At 39.5% G+C, this 27138-nt stretch overlaps 2 protein-coding genes across 6 annotated transcripts in view; one reads left to right on the forward strand and one right to left on the reverse strand.

The window, feature by feature from the left end:
• The window catches only part of LOC117547551 (multiple C2 and transmembrane domain-containing protein 1-like), a 48689-nt gene extending 23857 nt beyond the window's left edge, over nucleotides 1-24832 (reverse strand). For 2 of the 5 annotated variants that reach the window (XM_034218385.1, XM_034218384.1), the window contains exons 1-5: nucleotides 24560-24831; nucleotides 21357-21459; nucleotides 20261-20403; nucleotides 19007-19086; nucleotides 15111-15240 (exon numbers count right to left, since the gene is read on the reverse strand). In XM_034218385.1, coding sequence (XP_034074276.1) covers nucleotides 15111-15240; nucleotides 19007-19086; nucleotides 20261-20403; nucleotides 21357-21459; nucleotides 24560-24565 — 462 coding nt within the window. In that variant the 5' untranslated portion in view covers nucleotides 24566-24831. Of the gene's footprint in view, nucleotides 1-15110; nucleotides 15241-19006; nucleotides 19087-20260; nucleotides 20404-21356; nucleotides 21460-22698; nucleotides 22718-24559 lie in introns of those variants that run through there. The other 3 variants (XM_034218383.1, XM_034218387.1, XM_034218386.1) reach the window with 3 other exon arrangements.
• LOC117547552 (C-C motif chemokine 18-like) lies at nucleotides 1508-3544 on the forward strand. The gene is made up of 3 exons (XM_034218388.1): nucleotides 1508-1829; nucleotides 1903-2026; nucleotides 3234-3544. Exons 1-3 carry the CDS (start codon nucleotides 1772-1774, stop codon nucleotides 3376-3378), a joined length of 327 nt encoding a protein of 108 aa, XP_034074279.1. The 5' UTR covers nucleotides 1508-1771; the 3' UTR covers nucleotides 3379-3544.
• Nucleotides 24833-27138: the final 2306 nt, after the last annotated feature.

Here is a 27138-nt window from a genome sequence, read left to right on the forward strand (position 1 = left end):
CCTTTTCCCCCCTTTTCAGTTCCTGCTAGAGAGGCGGGACTATCTGGGGAGAAAAAGGTTCCAATTTCTGATTGGCTGGGCGAATTGCAAACCACGCCCTGTAAAACTCTGACATATTTTGTGAAGCCGCCATTTTATTTACTCGCATTAGCATTATTAGCATTAGCATTAGCCCAGCGCACCAACGGAGAGAGACTAACTTATGGCAACACAACAAAACATGGGAGCGGTGGAGATGAGGAGGTGTCGGCGCTTCTGGCGATTTACTCGGAAGACGCGACCCAGCAGCTTTTACTGAAGCCAGCCTCCAACTCCGGGACTCTGGGCGGCAGTACACGCCGTGAAGTTGTTTGCGGCCTGCCAGTAAACCCAAAGCAGAAGAAGAAGAAGTGACGTCAGCGGCTTCATCTGCGTAATCTTCTCTCAGGGAAATTATTCCAATGTGAACGCGATCTGCTAGGACAGTTCCGGGACTAAAGACTTCAGCGGGACTAAGTACTGGGAACTAAGTACGGCAAAGTACTTGGTGTGAAACTAAGCACTAAGACTAATATTTGGAACGATCATTTTGATTATATGTTTTGCATCATTTAACCTCTGAAAAGTGTAATGAAGTATGGAGTCAATGTTCACTTCCCCACTGCCATTCAACATGCATTTCAATGCAGTGCTTATATTTGTGATTTTATTACAATTAAGAAACATGCCGTTACGTTTTTAATCTGGGATACCAAGACATATTTTTGCAGCAATTAACAGAGATTTAAAGTTATATTAAAGTAAGAGCTTGCAGATAAAAGTCCTTCCATAATTCCACAGTTATATCCAGATACATCTACGCGCTTAAGACCTTCCTTTTTGATAAAGCTTATAGTTAGGGCTGATTAGATTCAGCCCCTAGTTTTGCTGATATAGGCTTAGTTTGTCGGGGGACATCTTACTTCTTCCTTCTCTCTGTCTATACCTGTGTACTCTCATGTTCCGATTAACCCAGCTTCCCCAAATGTCTTTCTTTTTGGTGTCTGTATACGCCGGGATCCGGAGTCATGGATGATCCTGCGCTCCTCTGTCCTGGATCTTGAGTCGTGGCTGTGGTCCTGGATCATAGGTCCTGGATGGATATCCTCGTGGATTCATCTTCCTATTATACACACATGCATTTCCAAACATTTGGACTACCTATGTTGCAAATGTATTATCTTTTCAATTTACACACGGCATCTATTGCACGTCTGTCCGTCCTGGGAGAGGGATCCCTCCTCTGTTGCTCTCCCTGAGGTTTCTCCCATTTTTCCCTTTAAACTGTGGGTTTTCTCTGGAAGTTTTTCCTTGTACGATGTGAGGGTCTAAGGACAGAGGGTGTCGTATTGTCATACTGATATTTTGTACAAACTGTAAAGTCCACTGAGACAAATGTAACATTTGTGATATTGGGCTATATAAATAAACATTGATTGATTGATTGATTGATTGATTGATTGATCTAAAGAGAAAGCAACAATCAAAAGCCCTATCCATGTTCTGTGTAAAACGTTTTGACGAATTGTATTACATAATTATTGACGTCACATTTCCTCTGCAGAAAATAGCTGAAACAGAAAGAAAGAACCAGTTGTTTTGCTTTCTGAGAACACGGCTCAGCAATGATGGGGGGCTGTTGGAGGCAGGAGTTGTATAAATACAGGGAGCACAGAGCAGGTTTCTATCACACTTCAATCCTTGAAGATTATAAGCTTGCATCCCAACAGAAGCTCTGAACCATCTCTGAACTATGAAGACTCTGGTGACTCTCGTACTTCTGATCTGCGTCCTGCGCCACTGCACTGCCGGTCAGTATCTCTGCTGGATTTCTCTGTGAGCTGTAAACTGTGTTTGGTATTAAGTGTGTGTTTGTGTTCACAGCTCTGTTTGGACCATCAACACCAAAGGATGGATGTTGTAATGGCTTCACTACAAAACAAATTCCCAGACGAATGGTGAAACACGTGGCGGAGACCCCGAGTGACTGTGAATCCCGAGCAATTGTGTAAGTTTATAGACGTGTGCATGTTACTCTAATACACCCGTGTGTTTCTTAGTTTCTATATTAGCAATAATACAAGGTATAAATATTGCTTAAATATTATATTATTCAAACATTTTTTTGGTGCAAATGAATGTAATAATTAAGGAAACTAATAATAAAAGCAAAGTAAAAGTAGCTCATATTGTAGCAATTACACACCTTACATTATTATTTTTAAAATGAATTATTACTTGTTAATGGTAAATGGACTACATTTTCATACTATAATCTTGAATCAATGTTTCTAGTCTTAAGGTTCACTGAATGCATGTTCAACGCACTGCATTATTCACACATTTAAAATCACATGTATACAGTGGTGACAGGACATACAGTGCCAGCTGCTTATCAAGGAACGAAAGCAACAAACAGTCAAATAAATAGTTTGAAAATAAAGCATTGAATAAAAGATCACAGAATAAACCCAGTGTTTATTTAGTAAAACCAAAAACCCCACCAGAGAGAGCTGTTTAGTTAACCAGCATGTAAACTGTCTATAGGCGCGTTCACACCGGAGTACTTTTCCCAGGAATAGTTCCGATAGTTCCTGGGATTTTGCGTTCACACCAAAAATATCTGGCACTAGAACTTAGTTCACGCAAACCTTTTCCCCCCTTTTCAGTCCCTGCTAGAGAGGCGGGACTTTCCTGGGGAGAAAAAGGTTCCAATTTCTGATTGGCTGGGCGAATTGCAAACCACGCCCCGTAAAACTCCCAAATGTTTTGTGAAGCCACCATTTTATTTGCTCGCATTAGCATTATTAGCATTAGCCCAGCGTACCAAAGGAGAGAGAATAACTCATGGCAACACAAAAAAACATGGGAGCGGTGGAGATGAGGAGGTGTCGGCGCTTCTGGCGATTTACTCAGAAGACGCTAACCAGCAGCTTCTACTGAAGCCAGCCTCCAACTCCGGGGGACTCCCGGACTTCGGGTGGCAGTATACTCAGTAAGAAGTGCCGGTACCACATGGGTAAAAATCAGAAGTGCCGGTACTGCGTACCGGTGAGTACCGGCCCAATTCAAGCACTGGTTCCAGGGACTAAAGAGTTCGGCGGGACTAAATACCGGGAACTAAGTACCGCAAAGTACTTGGTGTGAAAGTGGCTTAAAATTAATGACTCTTTGTTTTCTTGTGTTTCTAACAATATGCAATTGTTTTCTTACAGAATCACAACTGTATGTCTGAAGAAGTTCTGTATTGATCCCAACCTGCCCTTCACAAAGAAGCAATTTGCACTTTTCAAGACGTCTGCAAATGGTTTCAATGTTGGAACATGTCCAATGAAACAATACAAAAGAGTGAGAGGCTGATCCTTTTTTTCAACTCACATTGTGAGTGTCTACTACTACTATTGTACGTTACTGAATTAATATTAAGATGTGTCCTCATGTGTGTGTATGACATTGCCTAAGTTTATATTTGGAGAACATTGTAAATGTATTTTTGCTACACAGTGACTGTCCCTTTTAGAATAAAAGATTACTTTTGTATTTAATGTTATAATGTTATGCTGTCTTTATTTTGGAGGCCATGTCTTTAAAGCAGGGGTGGGGAACCTTTTTCCTCTCAAGGGCCATTTCAATTTTTCCAACATCCTCCGAGGGCCGTACAAATTATTGACCTCTGCTTAAAAATACTAAAATCACAGCCCATTCATTTGGCCTTTCTTTCATGCTGTGCAAAGAAAAAGCAACCTCTTAATCCAGATATCTTACCATGACTCGTGCATGCACGTGCAGTGTTGTGGCATGACCACCCAAACAGAAATATATGGACACAAGATGTGTGCAAATGTATTTAGTTTCCTATCCATGTGAACATGTTTTAAGTGGGGACCTAACCTTGTCTAGGGGGGTGTTCTCCCCCGGGAAGATTTTTTTTTAAATGTTGAAGTTAAAAGCATCAATCTGGTGCACTTTGAGAGCAACATTAGGAGATCTATGGATACATCTCTCAACACCCATATGAAACAGAACTGTAAGCAGATTTTCTTTTTCTTTATGGATATTTTACAAATCACTCCCCTTTCAAACTGTATTCTTGTTTATTAATAACAACTTTTTGTTACCGTAATATAGTATTTTATACCTGTTTACTTTATTCTCTTATTTTTTTATAACTATAATGATCATGTAAAGATGTGCCTTTACCTCACTGGTTGTAGAAAAAGCTTCTTATATTCGTTAGCATAGCTAGCTAACCAGATGCTAATAACAACAAAGTTATTGACTGTATGATCAGAATCAGTGGTGTAGTGGGCGTTGGACGCGGGGGTACGCCGTACCCCCACTTATTTGGAGCATGATCTTTTTTTTAAGTCTAATAAATATAAAATCATTGCCAGTGTTATCAGTTGCAAGTGTGTATTTGTTGTAATAATGACGAAAACATAATACATTTCACAGTAATTATAATAAAAAATAAAAACGATTTCCTTAAAAAAAGTATGATTCATCATCTCGCTCGTGACCCCGCGGTCACTGACACACCCACGGCGAGCCAGCTCGCCGCGTCCGCTGATTTTGCGGCAGCTCCTTCCCTCAAGAACACTAACGAAAAAGCTCTATAATGGCAGGCTAACATGTTTTACTTGACTTCTTTTCTAAAAAGAATATAATTCACAAGAAGAAAGAGGCTAGCAGCACCGAAGCTACAAGTGAAGCTGCTAGTAATACATCATCAGAAGAGCCGCCTAAAGACGTGGATAATGCTAGCTAACGTGCACGTTAGCTGCGCTAGCAACGTTCCCCTGGCTAGCTCAAGCTCACCTTTCCCAGAGGTAAGGACGGAGGAGATGTGGCGGAGGAAACAAGAGGCATACCCGTGGATAGACTGCAAAGCTGGGAAACTGGGCTGCAAAGTATGTTCATCCATTTCGGATTTATCAGTCTTCAAAATCCAAGGTGTGTGTGTGTGTGTGTGTGTGTGTGTGTGTGTGTGTGTGTGTGTGTGTGTGTGTGTGTGTGTGTGTGTGTGGCAGCGCGGTAGCGCTGTCTGCTTATTTGCAATTATAATCAGAATAATGTCAAGTCCAGATTCAATGTTGTTTGCATAAGTATGGCTATATTTTTCGTTTTGTTTATTTAATAAGTTAATTTCAGGACAACTTTGGACATTTTGTTTGTTTGTTATGAGTTTTAAATAGATTTAAAGTTGAAAGTGGAGAGATAGAGAGAGAAGCAGCACTGTCTGCTTAGTTGCAATACTGTAGCTTATGCAATTTAGGCCTATAAATTGTTTATGTAACTTATGTGCCAGTGTGTCCATGGTTTTGAGTGTGTGTGTGTGTTGAGCGCAGCGCCGTCTGCTTTTTGCAGTACAGTAACTAAAGTAGGACTAAGCATACCGGTAGTTTCTGTGGACCTGTCTGCCCGTTTTGTGAGTGCACTGCGCGCATGCGCACTTGTGTGGCATTGTTTGGGATGACCTAATTAAAATAGCGTCCCCCCAGTAAAGAAATCCCCACTACACCACTGATCAGAATGACAGATGAACAGATCGCCACTGGGCTTTGAACTAAAGACACAGACACGCAGAAACTGCAGCATGTGTACGGCTCCTTATGGATACTGCAATTTGTGGAAGTGGCGGAGCGGCGTTCTGGTGCTCTCCGTCAGAACCATGGTCAGAACTGCACCCCTGTCAGACGAGACATAATACACGTGATGACACGTTAGGCTCGTGATGTGTTCAAGGACCCTGACCTTGGTCAGGAAAAACAGACACTCGCTTGTTTAATTTTTTTACGGTCTAGATTTCTTTCTTTTTTGCGTATAAATTACCTCGAGGGCCGTAGTAAGGTCTCGCGGGCCGTATACGGCCCGGGGGCCGGAGGTTCCCCACCCCTGCTTTAAAGCGAGACACAGAGTAACCGTCACTAAGCTCACTACAGCTGTTTTATATTCATGCAACATAGCTATACTGTATATAGTTTAAAAGGGGGGAACAAACAGTGCAGCTTCTGTGTTGAAAGTTATTTAACATATGCAGTGGAGTTACTTTACACCACTGTTAAAGGTGGGGTAGGTAATTTTGGAGAAACCAGCTCGAGTGCGCTAGAATTTGAAAATACACTGCCGGAAGAAATCTGCCACTTCCTCACAGAGCCCCTCCTCCAACACACATGAACGCGCACATGACCAATGAGGGCACGAGGTAAGTGTGTGCCCAGATGGAAGGCTGGCAGGCAGGTAGGCCATCCAGTTACTTTAGCCGGCTCAGGCGATTGGTCGTGCTTTTTACAGCGCTACGGCTTCAAAGCACTTCAGATATTCATTGCTATCGGGATGTTGAGAGCATTCCATGGAATATAACAACACATCCTCACTCCCAGGTCGGCCTATGTTGACGTTATGTCAAGTCCCCTGTCGGCTTTTTCCAACGCAAGGTGGGGGCCTTAGCGTCCATTTTCAACGCAAGGGGGGGGCCTTAGCGTCCATTTTCAACGCAAGGGGGGGGGCCTTAGCGTCCATTTTCAGATTTCCGGGATGTCCATATGCTTCTATGGACGCTCATGGAAGCACGGCGTTCGTTTGTGTCGGCTGCCCTTAAAGGCAATGTGAGCGTCCATTCTCATTGGATAACGGATAATTGTACACCCGGAAGTAAGTATTCCCCTTACTGTCGATTGATTTTACAGTGATATCTGCACTACTCATCGACTAAAAAACACCAGATTATCCTTGTTAATTACACAACATTGATTGGTTTAAATTGTGTGCAATGCTTTTGTATTTTTCCTCTTCGATTCGGAGAAACAAATATGTTTTCGGAGTAAAGGATGGCAGAAGACACTACACTACCCAGAATCCCCAGCTATCGTTTGGACTACACCATGTGCTCTGTTTGACGTCACGTGATCTTCAAATTTCTCCCTGAAGAAAAAAAAAACATGGCCGAACTTCGTTTTATTCTCGATGGAAAATGCCTATTTTAAAGTTAGTTTGGTCATTAAAATGCGTTTTGATGTCATTTGATGCGAGAAATATGAGTTGTTATTTCAGATTATGTGTGCAGTGGATGCACATGATCTTTAGTTTGCTAGTTATTACGAAGATTACTTCAGGAAATTGCGTCCATAACGTTTTCATTGTTACCAAGGTGGTTGCTAGGGACGCTGCTATCGATATTATTTCTGTTATGTTGTGTAACTGTTTAATGGTGTTATCTTTATTGCTACCCCCTTCCCCGTCAATGTATAGTGTTGGTCCACAGCGAAAACATATTAGTTTAACAAAATCCGCATCTAAAGATAGCCTACGTTATTTTCCCCTGTGCAATTCCAGTCTCACATCTCACAGCACATCGTCATTAACAAATACCGGAAACAGACCGAAAACATTGAAAACAAATACAATAATACTTTATTCCGAGTGTGCTTGCTTTTCTCTTTGGAAGTCATCACATAACGGCATTGTAATACACGGTTCAGCTGCATTAAATATTACATATCTGCCGTAGTTCTGTATTTATAGAGCCCTGATGAGAAGACTTCTAGACAAACATGAGGAACTGAAAACGTGACGTGGATCATAAATATATCAGCCATTAAACAACATCTTACATTTATTTTCACACAATACGTCTCCTTGCAGTATCAACACTAATTCGGCTGACTTTTATATTTGATCCAATTGGTAGATAGGCTGTATTTACACCATAAAGGTGCACAGCTGATATAAAGGGACACCTAGTGGTTAAAGCATGTTATTGAATATCATTATTTTTATCATTAGATATTAATAGGATCCCTATAAAGTATATTCATTACTCGTTATTCTCTACTAATAGTTCATTAAAGACTGTATATAATGACTATTTTGCACATCCCTTTCAAGATTTCATGATTTTCTAAGGTTTATTGACATATCATATAGGCCTACACAACTATGGTGTAGTTATGCATTGAATGAAAAACTTGGGTCGCAGGTTCCTCAATAGTGCATTACAAGACATCTATCAATATTTGTGCATACCTCCAGCAATGTTAACTATGTTGAAGCAATTATTTTAACTGATATTATACATAATGTATTATACTCTTATAAGATGTATGTAGATATTTTCATCTCCGACCTTGTCAGGTATTGAACAATCAATAAATAAAGAACACAGAATTGTTAAATATAAAACACAGAATTTGTGTGATTATACTAAATGATTTACAAATAAACACCACTGCATTTTAACTGTTACACATGCTGATGTAACGCAAATGTTCCAACTTGGGATCAATAAAGTATATCTTATCTTAAGATGATCGATGGCTACTGCCATATTTGCAAAATGTGCCTCTGAACCTTGACAAGTGCATGTTTCAGGCTTTTCAATTAATGTAATGTAATGTTATCAATTAACAACAGGGGTCACAAACATAAGACCAGCTGTTAAATAAAGCTCTTCTGACCTTAGCTGGCATGTGTGTATATATATTAATGCTGCCCATTATGGGCACAAGCAATTTTCACCCATTTATTAATTATATGTTTTAAATGTGAGTGTTTCCTATCCCCTAAACCTCCAGGGATGTACACAGTTCAATACTGGCAACTTCTTCCATCCATCCATCCATCCATCTTCTCCCGCTTATCCGTGGTCGGGTCTCGGGGGTAGCAGTTCCAGCAGAGAGCCCCAAACTTTCTTTTCCCTGGCGACATCAACCAGCTCTGACTGGGGGATCCCAAGGCGCTCCCAGGCCAGCGAAGAGATATAATCCCTCCACCTGGTCCTAGGTCTACCCCTTGGTCTCTTCCCAGCTGGACGTGCCTGGAACACCTCCCTAGGGAGGCGCCCAGGTGGCATCCTAACTAGGTGCCCGAACCACCTCAACTGGCTCCTTTCGACGCGAAGGAGGAGCGGCTCAACTCCGAGTCCCTCCCTGATGACCGAACTTCTCACCTTATCCCTAAGGGAGACACCAGCCACCCTGCGGAGAAAACCCATCTCGGCCGCTTGTATCCGCGATCTCGTTCTTTCGGTCATGACCCATCCTTCATGACCATAGGTGAGGGGAGGAACGAAAATGGCCCGGAAGACCGAGAGCTTTGCCTTCTGGCTCAGCTCCCTTTTCGTCACAACGGTGCGGTAAAGCGACTGCAGTACCGCTCCCGCTGCTCCGATTCTCCGGCCCATCTCACGCTCCATTGTTCCCTAACTCGAGAACAAGACCCCGAGATACTTGAACTCCTTCACTTGGGGTAAGGACTCATTCCCTACTTGGAGTGGACAGTCCATCGGTTTCCTGCTGAGAACCATGGCCTCAGATTTGGAGGTGCTGATCCTCATCCCAGCCGCTTCACACTCGGTTGCGAACCGATCCAGTGAGTGCTGAAGGTCGCAGACCGATGAAGCCATTAGAACCACATCTTATTATGGGAAATACGAAAACGTCTTTTAAAACTACAACTCCCAGTAGAGACGTGCCATAGATAGAGAACATGTTGCGAAACAGAATAGCCAGCATGTGTAGTTCTGGGGACGGGGTGGGGGAGGGGGGGACGCGGTGGACCCGTTCAAATCCAGTTTTGGACAGTCTGCCGTGATTCCATCCCATTTCAAGTGCTGTTCGAGGCTCGGCGTAACCCTCGGAGCACACTCTCCAATCACAGAGCTTGAGGACTATCACAGGGTTTGTCAAACAGAGCACATGGTGTAGTCCAAACGATAGCTGGGGATTCTGGGTAGTGTAGTGTCTTCTGCTATCCTTTACTCCGAAGAAATATTTGTAGTGCAGATATCACTGTAAAATCAATCGACAGTAAGGGGAATACTTGCTTCCGGGTGTACAATTCTCCGTTATCCAATGAGAATGGACGCTCACATTGCCTTTAAGGGCAGCCGACACAAACGAACGCCGTGCTTCCATGAGCGTCCATAGAAGCATATGGACATCCCGGAAAGCTGAAAATGGACGCTAAGGCCCCCCCCCTTGCGTTGAAAATGGACGCTAAGCCCCCCCCCCCTGCGTTGAAAATGGACGCTAAGGCCCCCCCCCTTGCGTTGGAAAAAGCCGACAGGGGACTTGACATAACGTCAACATAGGCCGACCTGGGAGTGAGGATGTGTTGAATATAACAACAAGTGTATCTCGAGCCGCTTTCTCAAACTTACCTACCCCACCTTTAAGTAACACTACTACATACATTTAATAGATGAGAATACTTTTATACTTTTACTTGAGGAACATTTTGAATGCAGGACTTTTACTGTAACAGAGTATTCCTACACTCTGGTACTTCTACTTTTACTGAAGTACAAGATCTGAGTACTTCTACTTTTACTCAAGTACAAGATCTGAGTACTTCTACTTTTACTCAAGAACAATACCTGAGTACTTCTACTTTTACTCAAGTACAAGACCTGAGTACTTCTACTTTTACTCAATTACAAGATCTGAGTACTTCTACTTTTACTCAAGTACAATATCTGAGTACTTCTACTTTTACTCAAGTGCAAGACCTGAGTACTTCTACTTTTACTCAAGAACAATACCTGAGTACTTCTACTTTTACTCAAGTACAAGACCTGAGTACTTCTACTTTTACTCAAGAACAAGACCTGAGTACGTCTACTTTTACTCAAGTACAAGACCTGAGTACTTCTACTTTTACTCAAGTACAAGACCTGAGTACTTCTACTTTTACTCAAGAACAATACCTGAGTACGTCTACTTTTACTCAAGTACAAGACCTGAGTACTTCTACTTTTACACAAGGACAAGATCTGAGTACTTCTACTATTACTTAAGAACAATACCTGAGTACTTCTACTTTTACTCAAGTACAAGACCTGAGTACTTCTACTTTTACTCAATTACAAGATCTGAGTACTTCTACTTTTACTCAAGTACAAGATCTGAGTACTTCTACTTTTACTCAAGGACAAGATCTGAGTACTTCTACTTTTACTCAAGGACAAGATCTGAGTACTTCTACTTTTACTCAAGAACAATACCTGAGTACTTCTACTTTTACTCAAGTACAAGACCTGAGTACTTCTACTTTTACTCAATTACAAGATCTGAGTACTTCTACTTTGACTCAAGTACAATATCTGAGTACTTCTACTTTTACTCAAGTACAAGACCTGAGTACTTCTACTTTTACTCAAGGACAAGATCTGAGTACTTCTACTTTTACTCAAGAACAAGATCTGAGTACTTCTACTTTTACTCAAGTACAAGATCTGAGTACTTCTACTTTTACTCAAGAACAATACCTGAGTACTTCTACTTTTACTCAATTACAAGATCTGAGTACTTCTACTTTTACTCAAGTACAAGATCTGAGTACTTCTACTTTTACTCAAATACAAGATCTGAGTACTTCTACTTTTACTCAAGGACAATATCTGAGTACTTCTACTTTTACTCAAGTACAATACCTGAGTACTTCTACTTTTACTCAAGTACAATATCTGAGTACTTCTACTTTTACTCAAGTACACGATCTGAGTACTTCTACTTTTACTCAAGTACAAGATCTGAGTACTTCTACTTTTACTCAAGTACAATACCTGAGTACTTCTACTTTTACTCAAGTACAATATCTGAGTACTTCTACTTTTACTCAAGTACACGATCTGAGTACTTTTACTTTTACTCAAGTACAATATCTGAGTACTTCTACTTTTACTCAAGTACACGATCTGAGTACTTCTACTTTTACTCAAGTACAAGATCTGAGTACTTCTACTTTTACTCAAGTACAATACCTGAGTACTTCTACTTTTACTCAAGTACACGATCTGAGTACTTCTACTTTTACTCAAGTACAAGACCTGAGTACTTCTACTTTTACTCAAGTACAATACCTGAGTACTTCTACTTTTACTCAAGTACAATATCTGAGTACTTCTACTTTTACTCAAGTACACGATCTGAGTACTTTTACTTTTACTCAAGTACAATATCTGAGTACTTCTACTTTTACTCAAGTACACGATCTGAGTACTTCTACTTTTACTCAAGTACAAGATCTGAGTACTTCTACTTTTACTCAAGTACAATACCTGAGTACTTCTACTTTTACTCAAGTACAATATCTGAGTACTTCTACTTTTACTCAAGTACACGATCTGAGTACTTCTACTTTTACTCAAGTACAATATCTGAGTACTTCTACTTTTACTCAAGTACACGATCTGAGTACTTCTACTTTTACTCAAGTACAAGATCTGAGTACTTCTACTTTTACTCAAGTACAATACCTGAGTACTTCTACTTTTACTCAAGAACAATACCTGAGTACTTCTACTTTTACTCAAGTACACGATATGAGTACTTCTACTTTTACTCAAGTACCACATCTGAGTATTTCTCCCACCTCTGCTGAAAACTACGACTAGGACAAAATAACTAATTGGGATATTTTTGACAGATATTGCAAATTTGTGAATGATAATTATTGGAACATTATTCACATTATCACAGAAATTAAAACACATACATGTGTTCACCACTAGGGGGGGCTACAGGATTATTATTGCTAACTACAAGCAGCTAAAACAGAAGAGGGGTGTACTGCAACTTTAATACATCTCCATGAATAAAGCATCTGGAAATAGATGGAAGCCGTGGAGGATGTGCTGGATATGTATTATTATTCTTCTTCTCTCTTTTATTGTGGTTTCTCTCTCTCTGCAGCACAGGCTGTCACTGCCTGATGATTCATTTACACGGACTCAAATATGCACCAGACCGGCTGTGTTTTATGTCTTACTGCTTTGGACAAAATCTTAGACATTTTTACTGTGCAAAAAACGAGCAGAAAGTGTAGTTCATTTTCAAAATACGAGCATAATATAAGCAACTGTATGAAACACTGACTCTTTTATATTAAAAATAAGGTTATATTATTGGTAGATAAAATGTATTTAGCGATTAAAAGTATATTTTACACTGTAAATATTACATTCATGCCATTTTTAGAAGGTAATTATGCATTATTTGATATTTCTGGCCACTTGGAAGGCATTCAAATCATATTTTGTTAGGGTTATTATTATCTCTGCATGTTGAACACTTTCTTTAGTTGTTCATTGTTGGTCTCTCCAAACTCCAATGGAAATATCTCTATTTTAACACTAATTCCACTCATTTATGAATGATGCATTCACAGTGGCTTCAAAATAAAGTCTTAACCCATGTCTTTAGTCCCTTTCAGTGCCATTTTAATATCAATGGTGAGGGAAACACTTCTATATTTCATAAGCGAAACTACAAGGAAAACTACAAGAACTACAAAACTACAGGAAGTCGGCCATCTTTGAAGGACACCAGCAAACGCAACTTGTTGACTTTTTTACAGCGAGTGAAGAAACATGACTTTTTTTAATGCTTCAATGAAGTTCCCGTACTGTTTCGGACGCAAAACAGCTGACCTGTAAAAGCCGATAGATATTGGCGTTTGCTGACGTTACTAGACGTTACTATAGACGTTACTATAGACGTTACTATAGACGTTACTATAGACGTTACTAGACGTTACTATAGACGTTACTATAGACGTTACTAGACGTTACTATAGACGTTACTATAGACGTTACTAGACGTTACTATAGACGTTACTATAGACGTTACTAGACGTTACTATAGACGTTACTATAGCTATAGACGTTATCCTTCAAAGATGGCCGCCCCGCGCCCTCGAATGCACCGTGGCTCCCGTTATCTATTTGAGGTTAAAGGGGTGATTCAGGGTGAAGCTGTAAGAGCCTAATCTCCACTACACTCACTTTATTCACATACGGCTTCCAGCGGTACGTCTGAACCCTTCTCAGCTGCAGGAACACAAACGCACCACAAAGAGAGAAAAATACTGAAGAAAGTGAAACAAAAATCCTGTTTTTATACGTGTGTGTGTGTGTGTGTGTGTGTGTGTGTGTGTGTGTGTGTGTGTGTGTGTGTGTGTGTGTGTGTGATGTAACAGATTGTGCTGAGCTGTCTTTCCCTCTTAATAGTGATGTTGTAATCCAGTAGTGTTGGAGGGATTAGTGGATTAATGGATTAGTGAAGTGATTCCTTAAAACAGAGTAATGTCCACCTGCGATCCTCCGTATGTGGTGACATGTTGCTGTTAAATGAAAAACACCACACATCTTTTACTTACTAAGTTATTTTTAAGGAAAACGTTTCAAAAGGAAAACAGCTAAATGTACAAAGTTTGACAAAGATGTCAATATTTTATTTAGTAGAAATGTATTTTTATTCTGCTGTACCTTCCTATTTACTGTGTAGTCACTCAAGTTGTATATGAAGTCTTAGGGCCATTGTAATTAAAAATCAGTATCATTTGAAGAGAAAACTACTTGGCCAGCACTGACAGTAAAGTGGAACATTTACGAGTAAAAATGCTGAAAGTAATTTATAGATATCTGAGATTGAAAAATCACTAATTTCTCAGGAATTAAGTCTGAGAAATAAATCAGGTATCGTCTGAGATTTAAATCACACATTTGGTTTAGGTAAAACGTCTGCATGGCTTGAATCCATTGATATTTAAATGTGCTCTATCATTAACCTACGGAAGAGGATTAGGGTCACTTGTGAACCTTTTGTTGTTCTGAGTAAAATTCGGGTTTCACAAAAAAAAAGATATTCTGACTTGTTTGCGAAAAAGTTCGAAAATATAAGATTTCTTTTTTTTAGATTTTTTGTTTTCTGAGATTAATCTCATACTTGTGTCTCAGAACTCAAAAAGTAAATACATTTTGGGAAGATCTCAATTACTTTTTCCTGCAGTCATCCCCTTTCTTCGATATAACTTAACGTAGTATTTTATATTTACATGTATATAGACTTTTTGCACACTTTGTATTTTGTATTTTATTATATATGTTGCATCGTTGGAGGAGCTCAGGTCAGAAGAATTTCATTGCCATTTCTACAGCTTTGTGCATATGATGATAACACCTTAACACCTTTGAATCTTTGAATGTTAACAGATCCCTTTTCTTCAATATAACTTATAACTAGTCATTTATAAAGATAGTCCCTTGACGTTAACATGAATGAATCCAGAGTGATGATGGTCGGTGTACGTACGGTGGAAGTGGAGTCCCTCCTCTCCTCCACAGGACTGTCTTTGGGGGTCAGGGTGACGGACAGGTCCAGAGAACCCAGATCCTGGTCCGGGTACTGAGGGTCCTTCAGAACCAGCGTCACAGGAATACACCTGAAACACAGAGAGGGGAAATCACAGGAGATATCAGGGAGAGATTTAGGAAGAGAAGAGAGTCGTAAACAAAAGACATTCAAATCATATGTTGTTGTAAACATTCCCAATCAGAGACAGAAAACAACCATAGCTGATCCAACTAGTTAGTTAGTTAGTAAGGTAGTTAGTTTGTGAGTTTGTAAGTTAGTTAGTTAGTTAGTTAGTTGGTTAGTATGTTAGTATGTAAGTTGGTTGGTTGGTTGAATTCAGACAGTTGGTTGGTATTTAAGTTGGTATGTAACTAAGATAGTTGGTTGGTTTGTAAGTTGGTTATTTAGTTATTTAATTGGTTGGTTGGTTGAATTTAGATAGTTGGTTGGTTAGTTGGTATGTTAGTAAGATAGTGTGTTGGTTTGTAAGTTAGTTAGTTAGTTAGGTTGGTTGGTTTATTGGTCAGTTGGTTGGTCAGTTGGTTGAATTAAGTAAGTTAATAGGTTAGTTGGTATGTAATTAAGATAGTTGGCTGGTTAGTTGGTTTGTAAGTTAGTTAGTGAATTAGTTGGTTGGTTAGTTTAATTTAGATAGTTGGTTGGTTAGTTGGTATGTAAGTAAGCTAGTTAGTTAGTTAGTTAGTTAGTAAGCTAGTGAGTTAGTTAGGTAGTTAGTTAGTTAGTTGGGTGGTTGGTTGATAGGGTTAGTTGGTATGTAAGTAAGCTAGTTAGTTAGTTAGTTATTTAGTTAGTTGGGTGGTTGAATTTAGATGGTTGGTTAGTTATGGGAAGTGAAGGAGTTCAAGTATCTCGGGGTCTTGTTCTCGAGTGAGGGAACAATGGAGCGTGAGATGGGCCGGAGAATCGGAGCAGCGGGAGCGGTACTGCAGTCGCTTTACCGCACCGTTGTGACGAAAAGGGAGCTGAGCCAGAAGGCAAAGCTCTCTGTCTACCGGGCCATTTTCGTTCCTACCCTCACCTATGGTCATGAAGGATGGGTCATGACTGACAGAACGAGATCGCGGATACAAGCGGCCGAGATGGGTTTTCTCCGCAGGGTGGCTGGTGTCTCCCTTAGGGATAAGGTGAGAAGTTCAGTCATCAGGGAGGGACTCGGAGTTGAGCCGCTCCTCCTTCGCGTCGAAAGGAGCCAGTTGAGGTGGTTCGGGCACCTAGTTAGGATGCCACCTGGGCGCCTCCCTAGGGAGGTGTTCCAGGCACGTCCAGCTGGGAAGAGATCAAGGGGTAGACCTAGGACCAGGTGGAGGGATTATATCTCTTCGCTGGCCTGGGAGCGCCTTGGGATCCCCCAGTCAGAGCTGGTTGATGTCGCCAGGGAAAAGAAAGTTTGGGGCTCTCTGCTGGAACTGCTACCCCCGCGACCCGACCACGGATAAGCGGGAGAAGATGGATGGATGGATGGATGGTTAGTTATGGGGTTAGTTGGTATGTAAGTAAGCTAGTTAGTTAGTTAGTTAGTTATTTAGTTAGTTGGGTGGTTGGTTGGTTGGTTGAATTGAGATGGTTGGTTAGTTATGGGGTTAGTTGGTATGTAAGTAAGCTAGTTAGTTAGTTAGTTAGTTAGTTATTTAGTTATTTAGTTGGGTGGTTGGTTGGTTGGTTGAATTTAGATGGTTGGTTAGTTATGGGGTTAGTTGGTATGTAAGTAAGCTAGTTAGTTAGTTATTTAGTTAGTTGGGTGGTTGGTTGGTTGAATTTAGATGGTTGGTTAGTTATAGGGTTAGTTGGTATGTAAGTAAGCTAGTTAGTTAGTTATTTAGTTAGTTGGGTGGTTGGTTGGTTGAATTTAGATGGTTGGTTAGTTATAGGGTTAGTTGGTATGTAAGTAAGCTAGTTAGTTAGTTATTTAGTTAGTTGGGTGGTTGGTTGGTTGGTTGAATTTAGATGGTTGGTTAGTTATAGGGTTAGTTGGTATGTAAGTAAGCTAGTTAGTTAGTTATTTAGTTATTTAGTTGGGTGGTTGGTTGGTTGGTTGAATTTAGATGGTTGGTTAGTTATAGGGTTAGTTGGTATGTAAGTAAGCTAGTTAGTTAGTTATTTAGTTAGTTGGGTGGTTGGTTGGTTGAATTTAGATGGTTGGTTAGTTATAGGGTTAGTTGGTATGTAAGTAAGCTAGTTAGTTAGTTATTTAGTTAGTTGGGTGGTTGGTTGGTTGAATTTAGATAGTTGGTTAGTTATAGGGTTAGTTGGTATGTAAGTAAGCTAGTTAGTTAGTTATTTAGTTATTTAGTTGGGTGGTTGGTTGGTTGGTTGAATTTAGATGGTTGGTTAGTTATAGGGTTAGTTGGTATGTAAGTAAGCTAGTTAGTTAGTTATTTAGTTAGTTGGGTGGTTGGTTGGTTGAATTTAGATGGTTGGTTAGTTATAGGGTTAGTTGGTATGTAAGTAAGCTAGTTAGTTAGTTATTTAGTTAGTTGGGTGGTTGGTTGGTTGAATTTAGATAGTTGGTTAGTTATAGGGTTAGTTGGTATGTAAGTAAGCTAGTTAGTTAGTTATTTAGTTAGTTGGGTGGTTGGTTGGTTGAACTTAGATGGTTGGTTAGTTATAGGGTTAGTTGGTATGTAAGTAAGCTAGTTAGTTAGTTATTTAGTTAGTTGGGTGGTTGGTTGGTTGAATTTAGATAGTTGGTTAGTTATAGGGTTAGTTGGTATGTAAGTAAGCTAGTTAGTTAGTTATTTAGTTAGTTGGGTGGTTGGTTGGTTGAATTTAGATGGTTGGTTAGTTATAGGGTTAGTTGGTATGTAAGTAAGCTAGTTAGTTAGTTATTTAGTTAGTTGGGTGGTTGGTTGGTTGAATTTAGATGGTTGTTTAGTTATAGGGTTAGTTGGTATGTAAGTAAGCTAGTTAGTTAGTTAGTTAGTTATTTAGTTAGTTGGTTGGTTGAATTTAGATAGTTGGTTGGTTAGTTATAGGGTTAGTTGGTATGTAAGTATGACAGTTGGTTGGTTTGTAATTTAGTTAGTGAGTGAATTGGTTGGTTAGTTCGATATAAGGTATCACTTATGTAATATAAATAGTTACATCCATCCATCTTCTCCCGCTTATCCGTGGTCGGGTCGCGGAGGAAGCAGTTACTAGTTGTATATTTTAGAAAAACTCATCACATTCATGTCGGTCCAAACTAGGGTTTTCATTCATCACTGAATGCTAATCAGTTCTGGTCGGACACTGCAAGGTGAAGTATTGTGTGTTATTAGGAATTGTCTGTAAATAAAGAAGGCCATTGAGCAAACAGCAGGAGTGTGTGTTTACGTTGGCTCTCCTGCAGGTTCTCTGTCATGTTTTCAGTAAACTGCTGTAATGAGAGCTGGGAGGCTGACGAGGAGTGGAGCCTGAGGGCTGATAAAGTAAGACACACCGCAGCTTCATAAAAGAAAAAGTAAATAAAGCAGAATAAGGAGGTCAAATGGAGGATCTGTTCAATGATCAATATCCAGACATGCTTTACAGAGAAGCTGATGAAGAAGGCTCGGTGTAAAATCAATAATGCTGTGATCAGTGTGAATGGACGCTACATCATGTTAATGGCTTACCTCTGTCTCAGAAGACGTCAGTATGTCTGAGACAGACCATCAATTCAACTAAAAGCTCCAGAGAAATCAAATGCATTGACGTTTGTTGTCTTCCAGGTCACAACACCCAATCACAATAAAAGCCCTAGACATTTAATCGATGCCTATCAAGGAGCATTAACTGTGGATCACATGTATTGTTTTAGTATTGGATTTGATAAGAGTCGTTTTGTTTGTAGTAGATACACCAAAATGATTTACCTCTGCTGCTCCAGAGACTCCATGTAAAGATAAGCAGAACCCATGAAGTCGTCCTGGAGTCCGAAGTCGTAGTCGAACACCTGCAGAGGAGACACACACACACACACATACCATGTATACATCACTTCAGGGGACATTACATTGACTTACATGCATTTCCTGGAGACTTATCCTAACCTTAACCATAACCAACGCATACCTAACCCTAACCCTTACCCTAACCCTAACCCTAACCCTAACCAAGTCTTCACCCTAAAATGAATGATTCCCCTTATGGGGACCTCCAATTTGTCCCCATAAGGGAGGCGAGTGTGTAAACAGATTTAGGTCCCCACAAGTATAGTAATGCTAGGCCACACACAGACACACACAAAACACACACACAAAACACACTCACACACACACATACACACACACACCTCCACTCAATACTCATCAATAATGCACAGGGAAACATTCAAAGTGTCAGGGGAAGGATGAAGTGCTCCTTTAAGTGTTCAGAACAAAATAAATAGTATTTAAAAAGCCTCTTGGATCCGCTGGAAAATGCCTCGTCACAAAGCAGACAACTCGTGATAAGGTTGAGACTTTTTAGAGATAGAAACATATGAAGATCTTATTGGATATGATGCAAAGCTGCAAATTGAACTAGCCAACAGTTTGTATAGGAGGTCAAATATCTACAGCAGTAACATGTAGAAACATGTAATGAATCATAACAAAAAGTATGTTAAAAAAGTCTTAAAAATACCAGACAAATGTAGGAAAATATTATCTAAAAAAATTGCAATATGTCAAACAATTATGTGGAAAATGGATAAAAAAAATATATTTAAAGAATTATGAAAATTTTTTTAAATAAGTAGAAACATTTGATAAAAAAATATTTGAAACATGTGTGTTAAATGTTTGAATACTTGTCTAAAATGTGATAAATAAATGAACATTTAAGATAATTGATGCAGAAAATGTCCAAAATAATTCCCCTAAATGTGTTAGAAATGTATGGAAAACACGCAATGCTTCAGATTAAACAAACTAATTCTAATTTAATGACATTGTGAAAATATCCAAAATATATATGTGAATAGTTTGAAAATAACCTAAAAAATAATTATGAAAAAATGTGTAAAATAATTTATAAAAATTATATGAATATGAAAAAAATTCTAAAATGTTGAGAAAAAATGTGAAAATGTCCGTGGATTTTTGGAAAATGTCCAAATGTGTGTGAACATCGTGTGATATATTTACCTTGACATACAGAGGGTCGCTCAGGCAGTCCAGGATTATCGTGGTCTTCTCGTCCCACACCGGGTTCAGGTTCTTGTGGATGGTTTTGCTTCGAAACACCTCCTTCCCAGAGAGCTTGAACTTCACATACGGGTCGCTGCTGCCTGTAAACACGAACCTGAGTCAAATATATAATCATTTAAAACATATAGTGTTATACTCTGATTGCCTTTACTGTTAAATTGTGTTTTTAGGTCTGTGTTTAACAGAGACATGTGTTAAGGGTTTACATGTCAGGAGGCTAAAGGAAGTAAAAGGGAGTTATTGTCCCCATGGAGATGTATGTTATATGTGCAGTAACTAGTCTAGTATGTATTTATGTAATGTATGTATGTTTGTATGTATGTATGTTGTATGTATGTATGTATGTTTGTATGTATGTATGTTGTATGTATGTATGTATGTTGTATGTATGTTGTATGTATGTTTGTATGTATGTATGTTGTATGTATGTATGCATGTATGTTTGTATGTATGTATGTTGTATGTATGTATGCATGTATGTTTGTATGTATGTATGTATGTATGTTGTATGTATGTATGTTTGTATGTATGTATGTTGTATGTATGCATGTATGTTGTATGTATGTTGTATGTATGTATGCATGTATGTTTGTATGTTTGTATGTATGTATGTTGTATGTATGTATGTATGTATGTATGTATGTTGTATGTATGTTGTATGTATGTTTGTATGTATGTTTGTATGTATGTATGTTTGTATGTATGTATGTTGTATGTATGTATGTTGTATGTATGTATGTTGTATGTATGTATGCATGTATGTTTGTATGTTTGTATGTATGTATGTTGTATGTATGTATGTATGCATGTATGTTTGTATGTATGCATGTATGTTTGTATGTATGCATGTATGTTTGTATGTATGCATGTATGTTTGTATGTATGTTGTATGTTTGTATGTATGTTGTATGTATGTATGTTTGTATGTATGTATGTAGTATGTATGTATGTATGTTGTATGTATGTATGTATGTTGTATGTATGTATGTATGTCTGAAGAGTATTACAAAAGAAGAAACAGGACTCCTCCCACCTCCCCGGTCTCTGACGGCCAGGTTGTTCCCTCTCTTCAGATCGATCTCCAGTTTGTACATGCTGGAGGAGGCTCGCTCCGACGAGGGCGGAGCTCCGATTCCCTGGAGACATTCATGCTTTCATTTAATCATTGTTGTTGGGAACATCCTGAATGTCCTCTTCCAACATGAGAGTCACATGATAACAAAGGTATCCCAACTTCATGACAGGATGTGTGATTACCTAGAAGAGCATCAGGACTGTTTGAGGCAGATGATAGCAATGTGATTAACATGATGATTCAGCCTCTATGGAGAGAGACATCAAGCATGCTCATTTCTGACGTGGAGCTAATCTGAAGTAAACATTGAATACTGCTTTCTATTCCTCCATTCCTACATTTCAGATCCATTTCACTTTATATTGACTTTCTTTAATATAACAAAAGACAAACTTTGGCCAACAATGACCACACACACACACCCACACACACACACACACACACACACACACACACACACACACACACACACACACACACCACACACACACACACAACACACACACACCACACACACACACACACACACACACACACACACACACACACACACACACACACACACACACACACACACACACACACACACACACACACACACACACACACACACACACACACACACACACACACACACACACACACACACACACACACACACACACACACACACAGTTTATAAAGTGGTAAAAACAGGATTTTAATATGTTGCTAGTTTCACAAATCTGTGCAAATCTTTCGACTCCACTTCGAGCGATAGAATTACTAACAAAGCACTTATATACTAACAAAGGACTGGCTTATCTAAAGCCAGTTGAGTAGCACTTGAAATGTTGTGGCTCTATGAACCTGATGTACTTTATGATTCTGTTTTCTTCAAGGTTGTATCTTGTTGGTCGAATGCACGCTTTGGATAGAAGCGTCAGCTAAATGCAATGTGCAGAATTCATCATTTGTTAGTGGAACACCTCATAAAGAAGTGCTATAACTGTGGAAAATAATCAATTTTGCTCGACAACCGTACGTGCATAACATAAATAATAATCAAATGGAGAGGAATAACTAAATGTGTTGTGCTATTGGATCAAATATCACTTCCTGGAGAGCTAACTGTGTGGTATTTGTTGTTTCTGAGGTCATTACTCTCCTTATACCACTATAGGACCACCAAGACCAATACCACAAAGAGACACAACACAACCACAAAGATAAACAACACAACCACAAAGATAAACAACACAACCACAAAGATAAACAACACAACCACAAAGATAAACAAAATGAACTCAAGGAGACTTACAATTACAATAAAGCAATAAAAAAGGACACAAGGACTCAAAAAGGACAAAACAACGGTTTCACGTCTCCTCACTGCCTGCAGAGATAGCTGTCTGTAGTTTGGGTCGCTTCTCTCCTACAATTCAATGTTAGAGTGGCAGTGCATTGCATTTGGCTAGGATGTATCTTGATGTCGTCAATGTTCACTGCTCAATGCAGAATAACGACTCCTCGTTTCACTATATGTCACAATCCTGGTTTTCTGTCACAACCTTAGTTTTCTGTCACAACCTTAGTTGTCTGTCTTGTCATGATTTTATGTTGAAATTATGTTCTCCCTGTGTCTTGTATTCCTTCCTGTGTTATCCCTCCTGTGTCTCATTGTCACAGTTAGTTTTGTCTGGATGCGACCTCGTTTTACCTACTCTTTGGATTACCTCGTGTTACCTACTCTTTGGATTACCTCGTGCTACCTACTCTTTGGATTACCTCGTGTTACCTACTCTTTGGATTACCTCGTGTTACCTACTCTTTGGATTACCTCGTGTTACCTACTCTTTGGATTACCTCGTGTTACCTACTCTTTGGATTACCTCGTGTTACCTACTCTTTGGATTACCTCGTGTTACCTACTCTTTGGATTACCTCGTGCTACCTACTCTTGGATTACCTCGTGTTACCTACTCTTTGGGATTACCTCGTGTTACCTACTCTTTGGATTACCTCGTGTTACCTACTCTTTGGATTACCTCGTGCTACCTACTCTTTGGATTACCTCGTGCTACCTACTCTTTGGATTACCTCGTGTTACCTACTCTTTGGATTACCTCGTGCTACCTACTCTTTGGATTACCTCGTGTTACCTACTCTTTGGATTACCTCGTGCTACCTACTCTTTGGATTACCTCGTGCTACCTACTCTTTGGATTACCTCGTGCTACCTACTCTTTGGATTACCTCGTGTTACCTACTCTTTGGATTACCTCGTGTTACCCACTCTTTGGATTACCTCGTGTTACCTACTCTTTGGATTACCTCGTGCTACCTACTCTTTGGATTACCTCGTGCTACCTACTCTTTGGATTACCTCGTGCTACCTACTCTTTGGATTACCTCGTGCTACCTACTCTTTGGATTACCTCGTGCTACCTACTCTTTGGATTACCTCATGCTACCTACTCTTTGGATTACCTCGTGTTACCTACTCTTTGGATTACCTCGTGTTACCTACTCTTTGGATTACCTCGTGTTACCCACTCTTTGGATTACCTCGTGCTACCTACTCTTTGGATTACCTCGTGTTACCCACTCTTTGGATTACCTCGTGTTACCTACTCTTTGGATTACCTCGTGCTACCCACTCTTTGGATTACCTCGTGTTACCCACTCTTTGGATTACCTCGTGTTACCCACTCTTTGGATTCATGGTTTTGTTAAGTATTTTTCATTGTCAACAGCTTTCTTTTGTAAGTAAAACTCGCCTTTTGTTACATTTTGAAACCCGCTTCCCTTTTAAATCTGCATTTCTGCAGGTCCTACCTTTTCCCGAACCGTAACACTATACTATCCTGTCTTCCTTTCACAATAAAAGCCCTCGACATAAACCCTGCGTCAATGCTTATCAACGAGCATTTTGATGAGAGGAAACTCAACAAAATAGTTCAGTTTCATAAAGTAAACTCTAAAAACTGTAAATAGAAAGTAGAAACTGGGCTTTACTTTGAAATCTGGTCCTGCAGATCACAATCTCTCTTTCACAATAAAATCCCCACACATCATCATCATCTCCATCAAACAGAGAATTTCACCCCAAAATAGAGAATCACCAACTTCCTATCAGCAGAAATTAAAGCACAAACATCTCATAATCAACAGAAACTCACCGGCATCTCTAGGAAAGATCAAAGCCCATATGAATCTGTCTCTGGAGCCTCCACTTCCTCCGTGTGTCTGCTCTAACACACACTCACACTCTGAAGATAAACTCAGATCAGTTATCGTCCCGGGGGTTTCACTACTAACAGCAAATTACACAAGACGCTTCCTCCCGTGCAATCAGAGCGTTGTGAGATGATATTGTGTTTCCATTCTTGTACAACTCTCACTTCCACTGCAGCGGAAACCACACACACACACACACACACACACACACAGTTAGGTTGTAACGGATTACATGTAACGGCGTGGACAACCACGAAGATACACAACAACCACAAAGATACAAAAAACAACCACGAAGATACAAAAAACAACCACGAAGATACAAAAAACAACCACGAAGATACACAACAACCACAAAGATACAAAAAACAACCACAAAGATACACAACAACCACAAAGATACACAAAACAACCACGAAGATACAAAAAAACAACCATGAAGATACACAACAACCACAAAGATACACAAAACAACCACAAAGATACACAAAACAACCACGAGGATACACAAAACAACCACGAAGATACAAAAAACAACCACGAAGATACACAACAACCACAAAGATACACAAACACAACCACGAATATACACAAAACAACCACGAAGATACAAAAAACAACCACGAAGATACAAAAAACAACCACGAAGATACAAAACAACCACGAATATACAAAAACAACCACAAAGATACACAACACGACCACAAAGATACACAACACAACAACAAAGATAAACAAAATGAACTCAAGGAGACTTACAATTACAATAAAGCAATACAAAAAGGACTCAAGGACTCAAAAAGGACAAAACAACGGTTTCACGTCTCCTCACTTGCCTGCAGAGATAGCGGTCTGTAGTTTGGGTCGCTTCTCTCCTACAATTCAATGTTAGAGTGGCAGTGCATTGCATTTGGCTAGGATTTATCTTGATGTAGTCAATGTTCATTGCTCAATGCAGAATAACGACTCCTCGTTTCACTATATGTCACAATCCTGGTTTTCTGTCACAACCTTAGTTTTCTGTCACAACCTTAGTTGTCTGTCTTGTCATGACTTGTCAGATCAGTTATCGTCCCGGGGGTTTCACTACTAACAGGAAATTACACGAGACGCTTCCTCCCGTGCGATCAGAGCGTTGTGAGATGATATTTTCTTTTCTTATCAAGCTCCACATTTACACAAGATACAAAAAACAACCACAAAGTTACACAACAACCACAAAGATACACAAAACAACCACAAAGATACACAACAACCACGAAGATAAAAAAAACAACCACGAAGATACACAACAACCACAAAGATACACAACAACCACGAGGATACAAAAAACAACCACGAAGATACACAACAACCACAAAGATACACAAAACAACCACAAAGATACACAACAACCACAAAGATACACAAAACAACCACGAAGATACACAAAATGAACTCAAGGAGACTTACAATTACAATAAAGCAATAAAAAAAGGACACAAGGACTCAAAAAGGACAAACAACGGTTTCACGTCTCCTCACTGCCTGCCGAGATAGCTGTCTGTAGTTTGGGTCGCTTCTCTCCTACAATTCAATGTTAGAGTGGCAGTGCATTGCATTTGGCTAGGATTTATCTTGATGTAGTCAATGTTCATTGCTCAATGCAGAATAACGACTCCTCGTTTCACTATATGTCACAATCCTGGTTTTCTGTCACAACCTTAGTTTTCTGTCACAACCTTAGTTGTCTGTCTTGTCATGACTTGTCAGATCAGTTATCATCCCGGGGGTTTCACTACTAACAGGAAATTACACGAGACGCTTCCTCCCATGCGATCAGAGCGTTGTGAGATGATATTTTCTTTTCTTATCAAGCTCCACATTTACACAAGATACACAAAACAACCACGAAGATACAAAAAACAACCACAAAGTTACACAACAACCACAAAGTTACACAACAACCACAAAGATACACAAAACAACCACGAAGATACAAAAAACAACCACAAAGTTACACAACAACCACAAAGATACACAACAACCACGAAGATACACAACAACCACGAAGATACAAAAAACAACCACAAAGTTACACAACAACCACAAAGTTACACAACAACCACAAAGATACACAAAACAACCACAAAGATACACAACAACCACGAAGATAAAAAAACAACCACGAAGATACACAACAACCACAAAGATACACAACAACCACGAAGATACACAACAACCACGAGGATACAAAAAACAACCACGAAGATACACAACAACCACAAAGATACACAAAACAACCACAAAGATACACAACAACCACGAAGATACAAAAAACAATCACGAAGATACACAACACAACCACAAAGATAAACAAAATGAACTCAAGGAGACTTACAATTACAATAAAGCAATAAAAAAAAGGACACAAGGACTCAAAAAGGACAAAACAACGGTTTCACGTCTCCTCACTGCCTGTAGAGATAGCTGTCTGTAGTTTGGGTCGCTTCTCTCCTACAATTCAATGTTAGAGTGGCAG

This window comes from Gymnodraco acuticeps, unplaced genomic scaffold, assembly GCF_902827175.1.
Source record: "Gymnodraco acuticeps unplaced genomic scaffold, fGymAcu1.1, whole genome shotgun sequence".
Classification (NCBI taxonomy): domain Eukaryota; kingdom Metazoa; phylum Chordata; class Actinopteri; order Perciformes; family Bathydraconidae; genus Gymnodraco; species Gymnodraco acuticeps.